At 48.2% G+C, this 18621-nt stretch overlaps 6 protein-coding genes across 6 annotated transcripts; all 6 read right to left on the reverse strand.

Moving 5' to 3' along the window:
• Positions 1 to 455: 455 nt before the first annotated feature.
• F5891DRAFT_1126150 (tRNA synthetases class I-domain-containing protein) lies at positions 456 to 4538 on the reverse strand (the record flags this gene model as incomplete). The annotated part of the gene is made up of 20 exons (XM_041364054.1): positions 456 to 656; positions 712 to 890; positions 937 to 1048; positions 1098 to 1301; positions 1352 to 1507; positions 1555 to 1682; positions 1734 to 2112; positions 2165 to 2335; positions 2388 to 2546; positions 2595 to 2676; positions 2735 to 2838; positions 2892 to 3110; positions 3163 to 3251; positions 3302 to 3416; positions 3468 to 3587; positions 3638 to 3719; positions 3766 to 3930; positions 3982 to 4204; positions 4250 to 4414; positions 4472 to 4538. 20 exons carry the CDS (start codon positions 4536 to 4538, stop codon positions 456 to 458), a joined length of 3120 nt encoding a protein of 1039 aa, XP_041230932.1.
• Positions 4539 to 4906: 368 nt separating this feature from the next.
• F5891DRAFT_1008946 (P-loop containing nucleoside triphosphate hydrolase protein) lies at positions 4907 to 7738 on the reverse strand. The gene is made up of 10 exons (XM_041360562.1): positions 7345 to 7738; positions 7072 to 7295; positions 6927 to 7025; positions 6581 to 6881; positions 6278 to 6531; positions 6144 to 6229; positions 5461 to 5486; positions 5352 to 5408; positions 5149 to 5302; positions 4907 to 5098 (listed from the first exon to the last, which is right to left on the reverse strand). Exons 1-10 carry the CDS (start codon positions 7645 to 7647, stop codon positions 4986 to 4988), a joined length of 1617 nt encoding a protein of 538 aa, XP_041230933.1. The 5' UTR covers positions 7648 to 7738; the 3' UTR covers positions 4907 to 4985.
• A 247-nt stretch (positions 7739 to 7985) lies between these two features.
• On the reverse strand, positions 7986 to 8907 carry F5891DRAFT_943774 (P-loop containing nucleoside triphosphate hydrolase protein; the record flags this gene model as incomplete). The annotated part of the gene is made up of 7 exons (XM_041374503.1): positions 7986 to 8240; positions 8290 to 8365; positions 8421 to 8449; positions 8506 to 8568; positions 8641 to 8684; positions 8748 to 8828; positions 8877 to 8907. 7 exons carry the CDS (start codon positions 8905 to 8907, stop codon positions 7986 to 7988), a joined length of 579 nt encoding a protein of 192 aa, XP_041230934.1.
• Positions 8908 to 9512: 605 nt separating this feature from the next.
• F5891DRAFT_943983 (uncharacterized protein) lies at positions 9513 to 12516 on the reverse strand (the record flags this gene model as incomplete). The annotated part of the gene is made up of 5 exons (XM_041374516.1): positions 9513 to 10460; positions 10507 to 10994; positions 11042 to 11159; positions 11209 to 11796; positions 11848 to 12516. The coding sequence occupies 5 exons, from the start codon at positions 12514 to 12516 to the stop codon at positions 9513 to 9515; spliced, it is 2811 nt and encodes a 936-aa protein (XP_041230935.1).
• A 156-nt stretch (positions 12517 to 12672) lies between these two features.
• F5891DRAFT_1008968 (PLP-dependent transferase) lies at positions 12673 to 14682 on the reverse strand. The gene is made up of 9 exons (XM_041360563.1): positions 14465 to 14682; positions 14101 to 14408; positions 13996 to 14054; positions 13889 to 13932; positions 13738 to 13841; positions 13597 to 13690; positions 13353 to 13540; positions 13095 to 13303; positions 12673 to 13036 (listed from the first exon to the last, which is right to left on the reverse strand). Exons 1-9 carry the CDS (start codon positions 14622 to 14624, stop codon positions 12796 to 12798), a joined length of 1407 nt encoding a protein of 468 aa, XP_041230936.1. The 5' UTR covers positions 14625 to 14682; the 3' UTR covers positions 12673 to 12795.
• A 319-nt stretch (positions 14683 to 15001) lies between these two features.
• On the reverse strand, positions 15002 to 18145 carry F5891DRAFT_1008974 (kinase-like domain-containing protein). The gene is made up of 6 exons (XM_041360564.1): positions 17753 to 18145; positions 17469 to 17691; positions 17165 to 17281; positions 16451 to 17097; positions 15301 to 16393; positions 15002 to 15239 (listed from the first exon to the last, which is right to left on the reverse strand). Exons 1-5 carry the CDS (start codon positions 17978 to 17980, stop codon positions 15308 to 15310), a joined length of 2301 nt encoding a protein of 766 aa, XP_041230937.1. The 5' UTR covers positions 17981 to 18145; the 3' UTR covers positions 15002 to 15239; positions 15301 to 15307.
• Positions 18146 to 18621: the final 476 nt, after the last annotated feature.

Genomic DNA, 18621 nt, shown 5'->3' on the forward strand with positions numbered 1-18621 from the left:
CCATGGAAAGTGGGTTAGACTAGATCACCGTCCTTTATTGCTAAGGTCTGTGCCTTCTTTGACTTCCGCGCAACCATTGGCTAACTCTCCACGTGGAAATGTGTGGTCGATGACTGACATATGTTCAATTCTATGGGAATACAACAGAATAAAGATGTGATGCTGGTAAATGAAATGATGCATGGTGGGCTCCAAATAATCAATGACGATGAATGTCAAATATTAAATTGGCCAATCTCTGGGAGTGCCCATTTACTGAGAAGTTTTCAGAACCAACTCATTTGTCCTACAATAGGTGCTCAATATCGTATTTTAGTTCTTTATGCCGCTGTTGTACCTAGATTGCTACTCGCTAACATGTACTCTAAGAGTTAGCCAACTTCGCGAACATCTCTCGGGATTGCTCGAGAGTTGTACATTCCGTCTCCAATGTTTTCCTCTGTTGTGGTTAAGAATCAAAGTTTAGCAACGTTCTGGATTTGGCGGTCAAAAGAAAGCAACGTCACCTTCTCGTCATTTGTTATTTGCACGACAGACGGCACGGTCTCAGCGTAATCTGGCTGTGAGATGATCTTCATGATCTTTTCCAGATTGAGGAGCGCAAGCGTGAGTTTCTTGTCACACTTGGCTATCTCGGCATCAAGGTCAACAAGTCCCTTATAATAGAACGAGTTAGAGTATGTTCACAACACAAGGCTATTACACACATACCTTGACTAACACGTGGACTGTTATGGTGGAACTTATGACGGCTGACCCACACCCCGGGGGAAGGGCTTTCACGTCCTCGATGACGTTCACAGCGCTGCATCCCTTGATTAAGGTGATCATAGCTTGCGTCTGCAAGCGGAACAAATCAATCTCCTTGCCCGTCTGGGAATGAACAAATACTGGCAACATGTCAGTACTAACTGCAGTCAAAGTATAATAACTCACGTTGGATGTTGGACTGGAGGTTGTAAGATGCAGCAAGCGACCTAGCTGCGCGCACGGCAGCTAGAACTGTATCAAAATCTTTTTCCTCTTCGGAACTGACAAAGTCAGGGTCCTGCATCGATTCAGTAAAAGTAAGTTTGGACGGCAGATGCATCACCCACATTTATGGGGTAAGACGCGATCATGATGGAGGGGGTGGGGTCTGTCGGACGCCTTGGCAGTCGTTGCCATAGCTCCTCGGTAACAAAGGGCATAAACGGATGGAGTAGGCGCAAACCGTGATCCAGGCAAGTATACAATGTCTGTTGGGCTGACCTACGAGTCTGGAGGGGGACCGATGCGTCGGTCAAAGGTTTCATCGCCTCCTGTGAACAAAAATGAGATCGATACAAATTCAGATGCAAAGCAGTCGCACAATATAGACATCGCAAAGCTCGTATAACCAGAAATTATGAGCTGACGTGGTCGCAGCCATAAAATTGCGTTCTTGAAGCTGCGCGTTGATCTGTGTCGCAGCTATGTTGAGCTTGTGTAGGATCCAGCGTTCCACAAGACTTTCATTTCCGGTTGGCTTCAGAAGCAATGTAAACCAAAGAACTCATCATACAAGCGGCATACCTTTGCGGATGTCTCTGGCGAAAAACCGTCATCGAGTTTGAGCATTGCAAACTTCGTGGCATTGAAAATTTTGTTGCAGAACTTGCGGTATCCCTCCACTCGCAAGATTTCCAGGTTGATATCCCTGCCTAAAACGCAAACTCAGTTATGTGTAGTTCGCACCGTGATGATCACTTTACCGCCGCCTGAGTATGCACAGAGAGCGAACCGTAACCCATCCGTACCACATTCCGGAATGCCTTTCGGGAAATCCTTCTTCTGACCAGCGATCGCCTTGAGAATCTCCTTCTCGTCGAGATTACCTTCATACAATTTCTGGTGGAGTTGCTCAAGCGGCAGCCCATGGATGACGTCGATCGGGTCAATGACGTTACCGAGCGACTTGCTCATTTTGCGTCCATGAGCATCGCGAATCATCGCGTGGCAAAGTACTTCAGAAAATGGCATCTGACCGGTAAGATAGATGCCCATGAGAACCATACGCGCCACCCAGAAGAAAAGGATATCCCAGCCTGTTTCTAGGATACTAGCAGGGTAATACTGAGAGAAGTCGACAGTCTGTTGGTAGACGGTTAAAACCAGTCAGTTTACTACATATGAAACACCGTGCCTTTTCTGGCCATCCCAGGATTGAGAAGGGCCACAGCCCAGAAGAGAACCAAGTATCGAGGACATCATCATCTTGCTCAAGTGTGAAATTCTTCCCATTTGCAAGTATTTTCGCTCGCTCAGTTGCTTCTTCCACAGACCGACCTACAACCCAGTTCTTTCCATCGGTTCTCTACATTCAAGAGTAAGTGCGCAAGCATTTAACTGATCGTTGAGATACGCACGTCGATATCTTCTCCCTCAATTTGAACGAAATAGGCTGGGCATCGGTGACCCCACCATAATTGCCGTGAGATACACCAGTCCTGTATGTTTTCAAGCCAGCGATACCAGTCTGCTTCACTCTGCTTGGGACCAATCGAAAGTTCGCCTGCCCTCGTACGCTGCAATGATCATTGAAAGAAAGTCTAACGAGATATAGTGTGACCGACCTTGATTGCTTCTGCAGCAAGAGGTTGGCAATTTACCCACCATTGAGGCTTCAAGACAGGCTCAATGATGTCGCCTGATTTACTGTAAGAATACCTCGATTTCAGTCATCAATCGACTTAGAATCGACACAGGCGCGTACCTGCAAATAGGGATCTGCATGGAATTGTCCTTAGTCTCGACAAACAGGCCCAATTCTGTGAGCTTCTTTATGACCTCACGCCGAGCGTGGAAGCGTTTCATCCCCTGAATGATACATATTGCTTAGATTAAGGTGTAGTTTTCGCACACAGACGCACCTTGAATTGCTCTCCAGCATTGTCATTGAACGTTCCATCATCATTCAAAATATTGATAAAATCAAGTCCATGGCGGACACCAACCTCATAATCATTCGGATCATGAGCCGGCGTAATCTTCACTGCACCAGTTCCAAACTCTTTGTCTACATGTTCATCAAAGATAATGGGAAGACGCCTGTTCAGGAAGGGATGAATGGCGAACTTGCCATGAAGGTGCTACAAACATATTTCAATATTGATTGTGATTTTTATCGATCATGAATGTTACCTTGTATCGATCATCATCTTGATGTACTGCAATAGCTGTATCACCAAGCATTGTTTCCGGGCGGGTCGTAGCGACGATAATCCGCTCATCTATTGATGAAAATAAGAAAACGACGGCATAAATTTCAATTAGAACATACCTGATCCTTCGATGTGATATGCAAATGAGGTAATGACACCAAATTCGAATTTTTCCTTCGGGTCGTAGCCTGGGACGTTAAGTAAGGTACGGCCAAGGAGTTGTTTTTGGTCCACCTGTGCAACACAACTTGTGTCAGTTGCCAACGAATGGATTCTTTGACTCACCTCAAGGTTTGAGAGGGTAGTATTCAACTGAACGCACCAATTAACAAGTCGATTGGCGCGGTAGATGATGCCATCCTCGTGGAGCCGACAAAACGTCTCAGTAACAGCTTTTGATAACGACTGGATAACAGTCGATTAGATATGTAAGAGATACTCGAAATTACACCCACAGGACTCATGGTGAAGGCAACACGGTCCCAGTCACAACTTCCTCCAAGTCTCCTTAATTGATCGGTGATGCGTGCTTGGTAGCTAACACCAGGTAAGAGAATGTTCCCATTGAAAAGTAACCACGTACTCATTTTTCCACTCCATCACCTTGCCCAAAAACACCTCTCGACCGAGATCGTGTCGGGTCTTGCCTTCCGCTTTGTATAGCCGTTTTTCAACAACGGATTGTGTCGAAATTCCAGCATGATCAAAACCTGGGACAAAGAGGGTAGTCTTTCCGAGCATTCGATTCCTATCGTCACTGTGAGTATAACGATCATATCAGATACGGATTCATATTTACCAGCGTATCAAGCAATCCTGAATGGCGATAGTCAGTGCGTGACCGATATGCAGGCTCCCGGTGACGTTTGGTGGAGGCATCGGAACCACGAAGACACCCTCTGGTTTAGTATCTCCATTTTCCGTGGTCTGAGGTTTGAAGAAGCCTTGGGCCTCCCACCAATCGTACCAAGCAGACTCGACTGCGATAGGATTATACCCACTTGCCATCGGTTGAGACATATCTATACAGTGTCAAGAAATAAAAAAAAGTGTGAAGAGAAACGCACCTTTTTTCTCGCCCTTGGGAGTGGTGTTTACAAATGCAGGCTCCTGCTCTTTCTTCTCTTTGTCCGCCTTTGCCTTCTTTTCGCCAGCAGGAGTGTTAGTGGCTTGCTTGAGATGTTTAGCAGCAAGCTTCGCCTCTTTCTCTAGCCTCTTGGCCTCCTTTTTCGCTAGACACGACAGCCGATCAGATTGTCAAACTATCAGAGTAACAAAGGTCTGCTCACCTGCACTTTTCGAAGGACCATCAGACTCGGGGGTGACCAAGCCAGGATCATTCGGAGTTGTTGCCATTGCTAAAGGTCGAATAGAATGTGATCGGTGTATTGAACGAAAAGAAAGGTCTCTGACTTTCTGAGGGACTAGGTACCGATGCCTTGCTATAAACATCCACCTATAATCAGAATGACTCAAACAAGCTAATTCTTGATGAACATATTACGTAACAAAACGCTGTAAAGCATAATATTCGCCTGCTGCAATCGTGATTCTGAATCGCTCAGATCCTCATGCACATGTTTATAGCATGAGGGAGCTGAAGTGTTGATGAGTGAATTCGCATTCCCTCCCAACTTATATGAACTGATCGACAAGCGGCGCCCCGTTGAGTTTGAGTTCTTAGATGAGACGTAACCAAAAGCGAACACGTTGTTTTCAATGTGTTTGATGAAGAAATGGCAAAATCATGATTAAGAGGGATATGGGAGACATCTATGTATCCAGATCAAGAAGTCGTCAAGCCTACCACCGATCTCTGCCACCGCCATATTCGCCGTGACCACCACCACCGCCTCCACCGCCGCCACCATATCTGCCGCCTCCACCACGACCGCGGCCTCCGCCGCCATAACGACCTGGATGGCCAAATGAGCATACGAAACATATGGACGTGATAAAGACTTACTGCGACCTCCTCCTCCTCCACTGTACATGGCCATTTCCTCTAGTTGCTGTGGTACATCGGCCTTCGCCTCACGCAAGATGGATATCAACTCGCGAGCAGACTTCGAGTTATCGGTAGTGAAGTACGTGTATGAGGTACCTTTCATGCCGGCACGCTGAGAAAAGTTAGACCAAGAATTGGTGGGCTGAGTGAGAGCAACTTACTCCCGTACGGCCAATACGATGGATATAATCTTCACAGTTGTTTGGGAAGTCGTAGTTCTAAAGGGAAGTTAACAGCTGATCAGCAGCAATGGACCACTACAACACTCACAATTACATATCCGACATCCTTGACATCTGTGATGCCAGTAATGCAATGCAACCGCGTCACGTACAGAACAAGAGAATAACATAGGAACAGACAACATATAGCACATTGCACAATCAATAACATGACAACAATAAAGAGATACAAGCGCGTCCAACACAACAAGAAACAAAGATTGGACGACTTCATACAAACATCATTCATGGCACGTCACAAGATCGGGGGACGTGTAGCATGAACAAAGGGCATCGCGGTCCAGGAAGACAGGTACCAAGCGCGAAGCAGCGGACATATCGAGAGATATAGCCAGGAAGTCCGTGACGAGGGCTCCACATCCGGGACCATAGCACTTTGAATCCCTTTGGCCCTCACTGACGGGAGGACACAGGATGCTTTGGCGGATGGAACCTTGACGACTTGGAATCCTCTCGTGATCACGCGGTTCTGCTATAGCACGTCTCGCTCGAGAAGAAATTTATCCCCCAAGCCTGGCTGTAAGCACGGAGGAAGAGCAGTGTAAACATGACTCATCCCGTCTTGCTACACGCGTTAGTGAACACCAGAGTCACGAGCAAACACTACCCAGATACAAAAACGGGTCATTGCTACTTTAACCTGAGTGCTCGGAAAGCCCTCCCATTTGTAGGAGTCCCTGATGGAGCGCTTGCAAGAAATGGCACACGTACCTAAACCACGGGACGCAACGTCCGTGGCAATCAATATGGGTGAGCGACCCGCCTTGAATTCCCCGAGAACCCAATCACGTTCCCGCCTGTGGGAATATTGAATAGACATCGAGGGAGTGACAGATAAAACATACTGTTCTTTGTCGCCATGGATGGCGAGAGCTGGCCAGCCGTCTTGGCGAAGGTATTTGGTGATGTCGTCCGCAACGCGTTTCGTCCCGACAAATATAAGTACCTTAGCGTTCTCAGAGCTGATCTGATCAAGATGTCTGATCAGCTTAGCACGCTTCTCGAAGTCGCTGCAGACTTCGACAATCTGCTGAATGTTGTGGTTGGCAGTGAGTTCCATAGACCCAATGTTGACCTGAATCATGTCTTTTAAAAAGTCCTGTGAATAGTGAGATTAATCATGCAACCACAAAACATTGAATGTTTACATTTGCGAGTTTCTGCACATCCTTCGGCCACGTAGCACTAAACATCAGTGTCTGACGATCAGGGCGAATCTGAGATACAATCTTGCGTATCTGGGGCTCGAAACCCATGTCCAACATGCGATCGGCCTCATCCATGACTAAATATGTGACGCGACGAAGATTGGTCTTTGATGTCTCCAGCATATCGATGAGCCGTCCAGGAGTCGCGATCACAACCTCAACGCCACGTTGCAGGTCACGAATTTGAGGACCTTTGGGAGCGCCACCGTAAATGGCAGTGTTCCGGATGCGAGAGCTCGACCTATATACATCAGCAACAGCCAACACAGTGAGGTGACAAACATACCCAAACTTCGTACACTCCTGCTGAATTTGTACAGCAAGCTCACGGGTGGGCGCAAGGACAAGTGCGATCGGACCATCGCCTGGCGCAAGTAAAGGCTGACTAATTCCCGGTGAGTAAAGGATTAGAAAGTGAGATGGACACATACGCATTGATGTGAAGCATGGCAGGCAGAGCAAAGGAAATCGTTTTCCCACTCCCTGTTTGAGCAATCGCAACCACATCTCTGCCACTCAGTGCCATAGGCCATGCTTGACATTGAATGGGAGTTGGCGCGGCAAAGCCTTGTGCACGAATTGATGCCAAAATATATTCAGGAAACCCTGCCTCGTCAAAAGATGTGACAGGTCTGGGAACACCTCGTCCTTGAACCTTCAGGAAACCATCAGCGACTGTTGGCGTGCCACAAATTCTCACATACCTTTATTTCTTTGGTTTTCCGGAAGTCTTCCACCTCTCTGTCAGTCATAGCTGAAACACGCTTGTCCTCGACGTAGAAATTCTTCTCAAAACGCTCGAGTTTTTGCGACCCCCAATCAATCGTTCTCAGACCACCGCCCAAGCCGCCCATTTTGTCTTCATAACCGCCACCACCGCCCCATCCGCCGCCGCCGCCACCACCGTAGCCGCCGCCGCCGCCTCCACCATAACCGCCATAATTACCGTGACTCTGGACAAAGACATCAGCGAAATGCATACTTTCTCCAGTGAGAAGTTCTACCATAATGTTGTCTATAGCAAGAACCAGAGAATTAGAAAACAGGGATGTTGCAGGGATCCGAAAGCGTGGTGGTTAAAGAGCAAGGAACAAAGAGCTGGAAAAAATGCGTTTGATCTGGAGTAAATAAACAACAATATGCTTACGTGATATTCTTCTCAAAATTCTAACATAACTAAGTACACAAGATACCGGGGCAATACATAAGTCTGTGCTGGGTATATATGTGAAATGACGTGCATAAACAGCATGAAAATAATCATAGTCGAAGTTCAGACCTGTAGTAACTTCGATGGGCATAATAAATCAAGAAGTTGTGAGTAGCGTCACATATTCTGCATCCATCACATCACGATGCAGGCCCGAGGCTTGCGATGTAACCGACGTGAAGCCTTCTTGAGGGGTGGTTCATCTGGGTAGTGCATAAGCATCTGCTTGACAAGTTCTTGGAAGACATCGTTGATGTGCCAATCGCGTTTGGCTGATGTTTCGTAAAATGGTATCTTCCAAAGCGCAACCAGGCATTGTATCGTGCTTCTTGCCACTTCTCGTTCCGTGACGAGGTCGAGTTTTGTCCCAACAACAACGATAGGAACATCCTGCGTATAATGGTAGTCGCTGTATTCGGTAATAATCAATGGAACTTACGCTGTCCATTCCCTTCACTCGGTGTATCTGCTGTCGAAGATTGTCCAGCTCCCTAAGACTTGCTTCTTGTGTGAGGCTACAGTGACATCAGTAGGTCAGAAATGAATATAGCCATTTCTTGTGATGCTTACCTGAAGACTAACACGAATCCTTGGCCAGACTGTAGAGACCTGCTGTGAGTTTGATACCATACATCCCAAAATCATCAAGATTTACTTTGATATAAAGTTCTTTCAGAGAAGTGAATTGCTCAGCACCAGCAGTATCCAACACATCTAGCTGCAAGGAGACATATAGTCAGAAACGACTTTAACAAAAGGGTGGGGGAAGTAGGAACACACGGGATCTTACCGAAGTCTTTACACCATCAATATCGAGGATGCGCCGATAAGCTTCTGCAAAAACGATGTAGTAAGCCCCTCACGTCACATTGAAACGGATTATCACTGAAGATGCACCTTCGATCGTGGGGTCATAGTTCTCCAGGAAGACATCTTGAACAAATCGCACCGTCAACGCAGACTTCCCTACTCCTCCGGCTACGACACATGAAATAAGTAGTAGTCACAAATGAACGAATAACATACCTCCTAGGACGACGACGTTGAAGTGCCTCATGTTTTGAGAGGTGGGATGAGATAAGGAGCTAAGGGATGCAAGCGCATTGCGCAAGTGATGCAACCTGTGCCAGTGTGTGGGAAGTAATGGAAAGCATGCACACTAAAATAGTTTCTCAGCGGCTGCAGGGACTGAGATACGAGAATCGGGAGAGTGAGAGAAGCGAGAACGCGGCAGCCGAGTGTAGTTAGGAACCATAAAAATTAATGAGATCAATGTTAATATCGATGTACTTCGGTAGGCTCTTCGGAGTAAAAGTCCATCAGCAGTCGTGCCCTAAAAATTTCAACATGTGAAGCATGTGCAACGGAAGCAGAGTGACAACCGGTTGATCTATTTCAATTGGCTTACCATTAATTGAATAACACGACAACCTAGTCTATAAACTAGGCATATGTGTTCTTCCAAAGTTGTTATATCGTATAATACAATACAATGATAATTATTTCGAAACGAAGGAGTGACATATACGAGGCAAGAGCGCTTGTGCAAGAGGAATGAGGGGTAAGAGAGTGCAGTTCAACGTGGCAAGAAAATAGATGATGCGATAAGAATTATGGAGATATACATAATTTTGGACTGGATGGGGTTTGCCCATCATAAAATTATGTCGGCCAGCCACCTGCGATCCTAGCAGCACCAAAACCAACACGCCCCAGAATATTCCATACAGCAGAAGTGCCATCATAACCGAAGCCTTCCCCGGGTCCTTGCATGCTGTTAAAACTCGACCAGGCAGCGCGGTCGTATATTGTTGGGCCACCAACAGCTGAATATTGCGCCCCGATAGCTGGCAGACGCGAAGTCATGCAGAGAAATACCAGTGCCATAGCCCCAGCACTGATGAGTGCCTGCCGAGCAGCTCCAGCAAGCCAAGCGTCGCCCTCCTCACCACCTTCGTTTCCGCCCTTGCCGATAACATAGGTATTGTAGATTTTGTAGAAACGGTTCTGGCGGCGTGGCTGACGCTTAGTCGTCGAGCAGGCGATTAGCTCATCTATCATCTCGCATTCCACGCCAAGTTCCTCCTTCAGCGCTTTCCACTCCTCGACGGCGTCTGCTGAGATTCCTCCAGGAATACCACGTATTGGTATGGTAATACCTTTGTGCCGTTCTATTAATGCATTGTTGACTTGCTCGAGCTCGGTCACGAAGTTGTAGGAAGGAGGTGCATCGTTCAGGTGAGGAGCGTCCAGGTGCCCCTTGGGCGTGGGAGGGAGGACAGTCGACGATGAGGAAGCGAGTGCCTCGTCGTCTTCTGGGGTGACCTGCGGTGAGACCGACCGAGAAATTTCCGACTCTGGCTCATCTGTTTGGATTTCGATGCTTGATGTGATCCGTGGCAATTCTGGATCGGTTTGGACTGCAATTATACCACGGGGGACTTCTTCCGTTTGAATGGAGGACGAGGAAGTTAGAACCTTTGGCTCTGGATGCGTCTGCACTGCACACGTTGTTGTATGCTCCGCAGCGTCATGTTGCGTGAATGTATCAATGTACTCCTTGGTTTCTGAGAAAGTGACGATCTCGGCTTTGTTAATACGGCCAACTTTCTGTTTCGGGTGTCAGCTGTGAGGCGCAATTGTGAAGATTACTTACCCTCTTCTTCCGAGTTATGATGGTTTGAATAACGTCCTCCTCCTCACCCTCTGTATCTTCATTTATATCCAGCTCTAATTCATCACTATCTCCCTCATCCTCAAGTCCATCATCCTCGCCGCCCCAACTTTCGCCCAACTTTCCCATGAGTTCAGCACCCAGACTCTTGCTCATAGTGTTCGCCACACTAGAGTGTCCGCTTCCTGCAGCAGCGTTTGTTGCAGCACTGCGCATCTCGTCCATATCGAATCGCATACGGTCGATCGTTTCCTTGAGCATGAGGTTTTCTTGCTTCTGTTCATCGAGCTGGGCATGGGCTTGTTGCGCAATGGCTAGCTCCTCTTCAAGATGTGCGAGGCGATCTTCATAGGATGACGCTTCTTTGGTCCACTTCACAGCTTCGAGTGACTGGAGCGCGGCAGCATCTCGGTAATCTTTGATTTCTTGGTCTCGACGGCGGAGCTGGTTGCGATAGCGTTCAGATTCCGCTACGATGATGTGAGCCACACTTTTTGAGATCATGGAGTGAACCTACCGCATTGCTCTTGGTATTGTTTCTGTAAGCTTTGGTAAGACGAACGCGCGTTCTCCAAACTTTTCTCCAGCTTTGCGATTTCAGACTCCAGTGCTGCAATCTGGGTTGAGTTGGTTCGCTGAATGACATCCATCAGACATCGTCCACCCACTTCATGTATTACGTACCTCCTTTGTTCGGAGCTCCTTCTCCTCCCGCTTGGTGGAGGTGAGTTCACTCTTGAGTTCTTCCAAGCGCCCCTGCATCTCATCCAAGTCCATGTCGTGCTCATTCAGCCTGTTCTCAAGTGTCCTCTCAGCCTCAATCAGCTTCCGCCCAAGCTCTGCGTTGGCCTTCTGCAATGCTTCCAGCCGCTCTGTGTGTTCAAGAGACACAGTTGACGACGTTGCTGACCGGTCCGTAACTAAGCCTAAGGACGACCCGTGCTCGCCATCAGAGTCCGAGTCAGATGCTGAGCGTGGCATGGGCAACGAGGAAAGTTGGCGCGCAAAGCTGTCGCCTTTCTGTGGGTAATCAAAGGACGAGTCCATGTCAGGTGAATGCTCTCCCGAAGAGAGGTGATCCCTGTCTGGAGACAAGTAGTGGATCCCAATGCTAGTGAAGGGCTGCGACTGTGTACGGGAGTGCGGCCGCGCGAAAGGCGAAGAGCCCGTCGAGTTAGGGGAGAATAGTCCTATGGAAATGCTCGAAGGACTCGTTGGATTTGACGGCGTGCGCGTTCGACCAAACACACTGGGACTGGAGGAGAAAGACGACTAATTACAGTTAAGTTCAACAGGTGAATATACGTAGAAGGAGTTGCGCACTTCTGAGTCACTAAGAGCAGGCTGAGATCCGCCATCAATGCTTTTGCGTCTGCTGGCAGGCACAGGACGCTTTGACCAGCTTGAAGGGGGCTGTACGTCCAACGGGGTTGTTCGCTGTCGTCGCGACGTATCAAAGGCAGAGCTAGTCGCCGTATTGGGCGTCTTGGGCGGCACAGACGGTGGCCGACTTGTGACGCGTGAAGTTCCTACTGAGCCTCCGCTACGTGATCGCGAGTGGTTGGTATTGGGAGAAAAAGGATTGCGCCCCCGATCATCAGGCAACGTTACATCCTCTTCCAATGGCGAATCATTTGGGCTGTCTCGTGGACTGTGCCTGGCCCTCTCTGCGACGAGTTGGAGCAGAATCTGAGGTGTAACTTCAATTCCGGGACTGCTCGCGAGGATTTCCTTGAGCCCGTCCATCTCGCGATCGTTGAGCAGGTCGACGCCATTATACGAGTCTGAAAATGCACTGAGTACATCTGGGAGTGCGTCTGATGGTATCGCTGGTTCTCCTGATTGGACTGTACGCGAATCTGGGTGTCTGTTAAATATGTCGTAGAGTTCTTGTTCGATGTCTGATACTGATTGCCTGCTACGTTCGAAGTTCGACTGTAAGCAGGTTTCGGGGTCAGAAATGAACTTCTTCGCGCAGAAAACACGTACCATGATGAGTAGATGATGAGAAAAGGGAAATATGGGTTTGTACAATGCACTTACTTTCCACTACTTCAATGAAATTGCTCAAGCATGCTTTGGCTGCCACAGTAACCAAACATGACTTTGATCGTCCACAACACTTGCCAAATTCGGTCGTCCAACAAATGAACAATACCACGTGACTGACAAAGCACAAAGACCTCAAGTTGACAACGTTGACCAGTGGCTCTACTAAATAGCTTTGACAAAATGCAAGCATCTACGTTTCTGGTATCACATCTAACCTCTCTACGCTTGTCCTCTCTCCTTCAATAATACATCTCTGAGGCGTTTCAGCGCTTCATTCACTTGTTCTTCCGTACACAAAGAGAACGAGGCCCTCACAAATGATGTCTTACGTCCGTTGGGAAGGAAGACCGTGCCAGGGAGTGCGAGCACACCGTTCTCATATGCCTTGGTTCGTATAAGGTCTTCCGAGTCACCCTCATCTACGCCAGGTGTATGATTTGGCGAGAGAAGCAGCTTGAACCTATTGTAATGTCATTTTTAACATATCACCTCGATCAGCGTCGAACAGAGGCACAGACCAGAAAAACATGCCCGCTTCAGGGGTGCACCATTCTGCAAGTCCACTGAGGTGCACATTAAGAGCAGACTCGAACACGTCGCGTTTCTTGCGGTAGAACTCGGCAACGGCCTGCGTATGGGCGAAGAAATTGGCGTAACCCCATTCCTCAACCAGTGCGAGGGTGATCGCCTGAATGAGTGATGAGGATTGCAGATTGGCCGATGCAGTCTGATTGAATGTAAGGTACACAGCACATGCAAGCATATCTTGTACGTACATGCAAGTCTATAGCGTCAATAATAGGCTTCGGGCCTGACGCAAAGCCCATGCGTATGCCTGCGGAAAGAATCTTGGAGAAGCTGTCGAACCGGATGACTCGGCCGACCTCAGGCTCGTCAAGTTCCAGCTGGAAGTATGACGGCGGCCGAGCGGCTTTTCCAAAGTACAGGTAGAAGTAGGGATCATCTGTGGATAAAGGGACGATTCAATCTACTGCACCAAAAAAAAGAAATGTGGCACACCTTCGAGAATCAAGAAGTTGTGTTCGCGTGCAAGTTGCAATACTTCTTTGCGGCGCTCAACAGTTGCGGTCATACCGGTGGGGTTGCAGCCGTACTGCAATATGGTTATTTCCATCCACAGATTGAACAAATATAACTTACGGGCACCGTATAAAATACCTTCGGCCTCGGCTTTCCGATAGGCCAATTCTCCAAAATATCGCGCAGCGAATGAGAGCACACCCCATTCGCATCTGTTTCTATCTCTGAAAATTACTGAGCATGAGAAGATTAAAACCAAAACATGACCGACCGATCTGCTCGCAGTACAGACTTTTGAACATTGGGATGACACCGCTGAATAGATGGTAGTCAGGACTCAGCAAACTGCCGGCTCCCTTTAGACTATTTTTAACTCACGCATACACCGGAGACTCCACAAGAACAGCATCTCCAGGGTTCACTAAAGCGCTGACTGCCTGCGGAAACATGAGAACCATCAATTATTTTTAAAAAGCTCTTAACCTTATAAATCAAGTCCTGCGAACCACTGCCCATGGATAAACTCCATCCCTCGCCTGATTTGCGGCCATGAGAGAGCGTTTGCAATCCTATGAACCACTTCAGGAGACGAGAAAGACCGCCAGTGGGGCCGTATTGCAAGCCAGCCGAAAGATCCTTTCCGGATAGCGAGATCGACTGTTCCTGCGATGGATCCGTAGGGGAGGTAATATTGAAAGATAATGATTTAAAGGGGAACGTGGCATCGTTGGGTTTTCCCGCTAGAAGTGATATCACACCTGGCTTGTTTTCCAATGGGAACAGCCCGCGAACTGAAGTGGTACCATTAAAATACTACTGTCGATGACTCACAAGATTAGAAACGAACTAGGACTGGGCTTCCGTATTTTGGCGGCGTCAGATAAAAACTCTGTGTAGAAGTCTACTGGAAGAGATTTGACGACCTTCTCGACGGCGTGCCTGTTGGTTTCAACAGGAGTGGTGACACCAGAAGCTGAGACAATAATTCCATCGGAGTATGTGACCATCTTGATAGACTTGTCCTGCAGAGATAAAGCTCACGTCACAGTGAGGGTAGACATAACGGTACACAAAGCCAACCTTTTTATAATCAAGATAACAGTGAAACCTTGATGAGCACCGGATTTTGATGTACAGCAACGTTCAATGCCAGAAAGGCACCGATCGAGTCACATCCCGGATATTACTTACTCGCACCTGCTGATCCATTGTAAGTTACATAAATGTCTAACAAGGGCTGTCACGGCGCGGGAAGCTATAGTTTGATCCTTATTAATATTGGGGCTTCAGAAGAGATGATGGGAACGAGTAGGGCGATAATTACGAGCGCCAATACGTACATACTTAGTCAGATATTTTTAAATGAGTCGTGGGGCATGGCTTATTACTATGTGTAAGAACACCGGGTAGATTTTGTGGTTTCCTTGCCGCCAGTAACATTGAGCAAGCTACCTAAATCTATGTTGCCTCTTGGAAGGGAAGCAAAAAAGAGTATAAAATCACAGATGCAGTGGAAATACATAGGTCTAGGAGAAAAATTGGATGTGAGTTTAAGTCAGGAATGAGTGGAAACTGCAAGCGGCCATCCGCCGGTATGGTGCAGAGGGAGGATGAGGAATCGTCTAGGTGACAGTCCGAGAGATATCATAATGTGTTGAAAGTGCTGTACAGAAAATTGCTTGCCTCGACTTCAGTGGGCGTCATCTGAGAAGTCAGAAACAGGTACGGGGGAAGCAGCCGAGACGGAAACAGATGGACGCCGCCGCTTTACTTCAATAGGAACCGTCTCCTCGTCACTCTCATCCTCATCTAACCCCCCGTACATGAGGCTGGTGCTAGCCTGTAAAGCCTCCGATTCCGCTTGGCGATCTCTGTGAGTATCACGAAAGAAGCTAGAGTCGTCGTCGAGGTCGTCGTAGTCGTCCTCGCTCGTCGTGCTGGATTCCGATTCGTATGCGACTTGCTGTAAGGGACTGGGGCTTTGAGTAGCAGACCGGACAGTGAGATGCCGGCTGTGCCCAGAGTCGTGTAAGGACGGTTCAGGAACAACTGAAGTCGGGGGAGCGATGTGGATGCGTTCAGGTTGTGGGTGTCGTAACACAGCGGGAGAGTGACAGATTGATTGATTGAGGCCTAAAGGCAAGTTTGACGAAATGAGGCTGCTCGGGTCATTGCACACGCCACCGGCGCCCAAGAACATCGCATCATCTCGAAGGGGAGTATTGGCATTGTCTCTACCACGACTGGTAGAGCCTTGAGAGTATGATGCACCGGGTTGGCTCTGATCAAGTGGAAGAAGGGTCTTGGATTCTCTCTGTCGTGAAGGAGGGCGACTGGAGTCACGCGCCCTGCTCATGGATGCATTCCGCGCCCACCTCTCGATTGATTCTTCTCTCCTTCCCATGTTTGGCGTTGAGTCGTTACGCACAATGACAGAGCGCGCGATACCACGGCGCTTCCCCTCCTCGTCGAATTCTGAACTTGACATTCGCCCACTAACGCTTTTGTGCCGCTCTACCGCAATGGTAGGCGAAGAACACACACCGAAGTCGTCTTCATCAGGACGTGATGACGTGGCACGCGAAGGACGGACGCCCTTGAATAATGAGGATAGGCGACGTGTGAGGCGCTTTGGCCAGCCCCAGCTGAAGCGGACAGTGGTCATCGCAGTGCGGGTGTCAGACTCCGAAACCTCCACCATGTCAATCCTGGAGGGTGATGTTTGGCGAAGCCATTCTTGGTGATGTGGAATATCCCGCAGGAACCACACGTACCGCTACACGTAAAATGGGAGATATGGGGGCAAATACGCGCAGAATGAAAATTGACGAACCTTGGCTTGATCAAGAGTCATGCGTTTGTTGGGATCTTTTTCGAGCAGCTTGTCGAGAAGATTCATGACAACAAATCCCTCAGACTTTTTATCCTTGGGTTTCCGCCCGCAAGTTGGAAGACGATCATAACCCATGGTGTCTTCTGGCTCCCAGTCATTTTTGCATATGATATTGTAGAGCATGTATTCGCTCGAATCTGGGGGTCTGAATGGAATTCTACCGAAAAGAAGGCAGTATAGTGTGACACCAAGAGCCCACACATCAATGGCCTTCGTGATCTGCAGTCGCTGGGATGTATTCGGGCGGACAGTAGAAGAGGAACCTATATGTGGCGCGGACCTCAAGGACGGCAGCGTGGTTGAGGTAGCAGAAGCTGATATGGATGGTGAAGGATCGCCATTATACTCAGCGATGACTTCAGGGGCAAGAAACGGTGGGGTTCCAGCGCGCTTGGAAAGGTCCGAATCATCCAGCAAAATTGGGTCGTTAGCGTCATCTAGAGCATTTCCACGCCCTGCAGCCGCAAGGCGTTGCGCATATGAGAAATGCGAGACCCCAAAATCACTGATCTTGACCATTTGGCGATCCGCAGTCCAGAGAAGGTTAGCGGGCTTTATGTCACGGTGAATAATTCCCTGGTAATGAACTGCGTGTTGAGAAGGCAAGGGAGTATCCAGATTAGCCTGTGGTAATGAGGATGTTATTAAACTTACGATATTCGAGGCCAAGGATAACATCACGGCAAATTCGTCGACATTGGTCCACCTGCAGCACAGGCTCATTCTGCTCGTTGCGCCATTTAATTTCTCCACCGCTTAGATACTCCATGACTAGAAGTGAGGCTGTGAGCACATGGCTTCCTAACACAAACAAACCTTCCTATCATACTGTTTCCTAGACTGCAGCCACAAGGTCATAATTTCTCAGCTGAGACACTCACTCATGGCCTGTAGTCAGGAAATAGATAGGCAGCAAAATTCTCCGACTCCACGGAAAATAGCGAGACTAAATGCTTACCCATGTATATCCGATCATTCAGCTTGTCGTCGATAACTTCCAACAAGCGAACTACATGCCCATGACGACATTTTTTCATTATCGCTATTTCTTTCCGTATTTTATGCTCAAGGCTTCCGAGTTTTTCTGTGAGTGGTGTGTGAGAGGACGCAGGGATGTTTCGCCTGCGGAGCATGTTCATCTTCTCAGCGCGTGGGTTATTACGTTTGACAGCCTTTATGGCCTGATAGACGCGATGTTAACAAGATCGTTTCAAATATATGGGCAAAGAATTGACAACTGACCAGCTCACGACGATCATCCGACAAGTCCCAACACACCCATACTTCGCCATGCTGACCCTTTCCGACTCGGTGACCGCGCAGATACTGGTTCACTATAGGTCTGCGGTCATCACTATATCTGTAGTGTAGTTCAGCTGTCATCCGAACGCTGCCAGGCGGATCGAATGGGAGTCCTGAGGGGTCTCCTGCAGCATGCGCACTGCTTGCTGAGTCTATGTCGGAAGACATGTTGTTTGAGGACTCATGAAGTCCTTTGCAAGGAAATAAACTGCGAATCAATGGAAGGGAAATGGTTGTTGAATATACTGGAAGACCCTGGAAGAGGAGGAAAGGGAAAGGAGATCAAACAGCGACGCTTCAAAGAAACTGCAATCTAAAGCAGCGTATAACGACCAATTTGAGATGCGGCTGACCCCGGACACTCCGTAATGCAACAGCCTTCACAGATTACAGATTTCACGAATACGTCTATCACAAATTTGGATGGTGAACGTTTCAATTACATTAATGCAGAACTCCACAGCCCTGCCATCAAGGTACAGCCCTCGATGCTGGCGTCTTTTTGCCGACCGCTTATCGTGTCTTCAACGAGGACAAACACATTTATTTTCCTCTTTGACGTCTTTCATAACCTGTACCATAAAAATATGTCAGTACAGGGTGCCACGGGTAGCAGAAGTTTCAAATTCGACTCTCCCTGCACTCCCAAACGAACCCTCAAAGTTCAAGCAGAGATGCGAGGAGGCCGTGATGAGGTGTCTTCGAAAAGGGACCACATCAAACGATAACGTGGAAATGACCCTCTTCTACAGATCATGATATTATCCCTTGTCATATCAATATCCAACGCCCGAACTCTATACCGAGGC

This window comes from Suillus fuscotomentosus (assembly GCF_016647785.1).
Source record: "Suillus fuscotomentosus strain FC203 chromosome Unknown F5891scaffold_7, whole genome shotgun sequence".
NCBI lineage: Eukaryota > Fungi > Basidiomycota > Agaricomycetes > Boletales > Suillaceae > Suillus > Suillus fuscotomentosus.

What these genes read in the sequence shown, in the direction of transcription:
- F5891DRAFT_1008946 (XM_041360562.1), bottom strand. Translation starts at nt 7,647, where the DNA reads ATGGTAGAACTTCTCACTGGAGAAAGTATGCATTTCGCTGATGTCTTT. An exon ending in ATCCATGGCGACAAAGAACA is followed by an intron (nt 6,230 to 6,277) that starts GTATGTTTTATC and finishes ATATTCCCACAG; the next exon opens with GCGGGAACGTGATTGGGTTC. An exon ending in CGTTGCGTCCCGTGGTTTAG is followed by an intron (nt 5,487 to 6,143) that starts GTACGTGTGCCA and finishes CTGGCATCACAG; the next exon opens with ATGTCAAGGATGTCGGATAT.
- F5891DRAFT_1008968 (XM_041360563.1), bottom strand. Translation starts at nt 14,624, where the DNA reads ATGGTCACATACTCCGATGGAATTATTGTCTCAGCTTCTGGTGTCACC. An exon ending in AATACGGAAGCCCAGTCCTA is followed by an intron (nt 14,409 to 14,464) that starts GTTCGTTTCTAA and finishes GTACCACTTCAG; the next exon opens with TTCGCGGGCTGTTCCCATTG. An exon ending in CGCAGGACTTGATTTATAAG is followed by an intron (nt 14,055 to 14,100) that starts GTTAAGAGCTTT and finishes ATGTTTCCGCAG; the next exon opens with GCAGTCAGCGCTTTAGTGAA.
- F5891DRAFT_1008974 (XM_041360564.1), bottom strand. Translation starts at nt 17,980, where the DNA reads ATGTCTTCCGACATAGACTCAGCAAGCAGTGCGCATGCTGCAGGAGAC. An exon ending in GAATGATCGGATATACATGG is followed by an intron (nt 17,282 to 17,468) that starts GTAAGCATTTAG and finishes CCTCACTTCTAG; the next exon opens with TCATGGAGTATCTAAGCGGT. An exon ending in TATCCTTGGCCTCGAATATC is followed by an intron (nt 17,098 to 17,164) that starts GTAAGTTTAATA and finishes CTCAACACGCAG; the next exon opens with TTCATTACCAGGGAATTATT.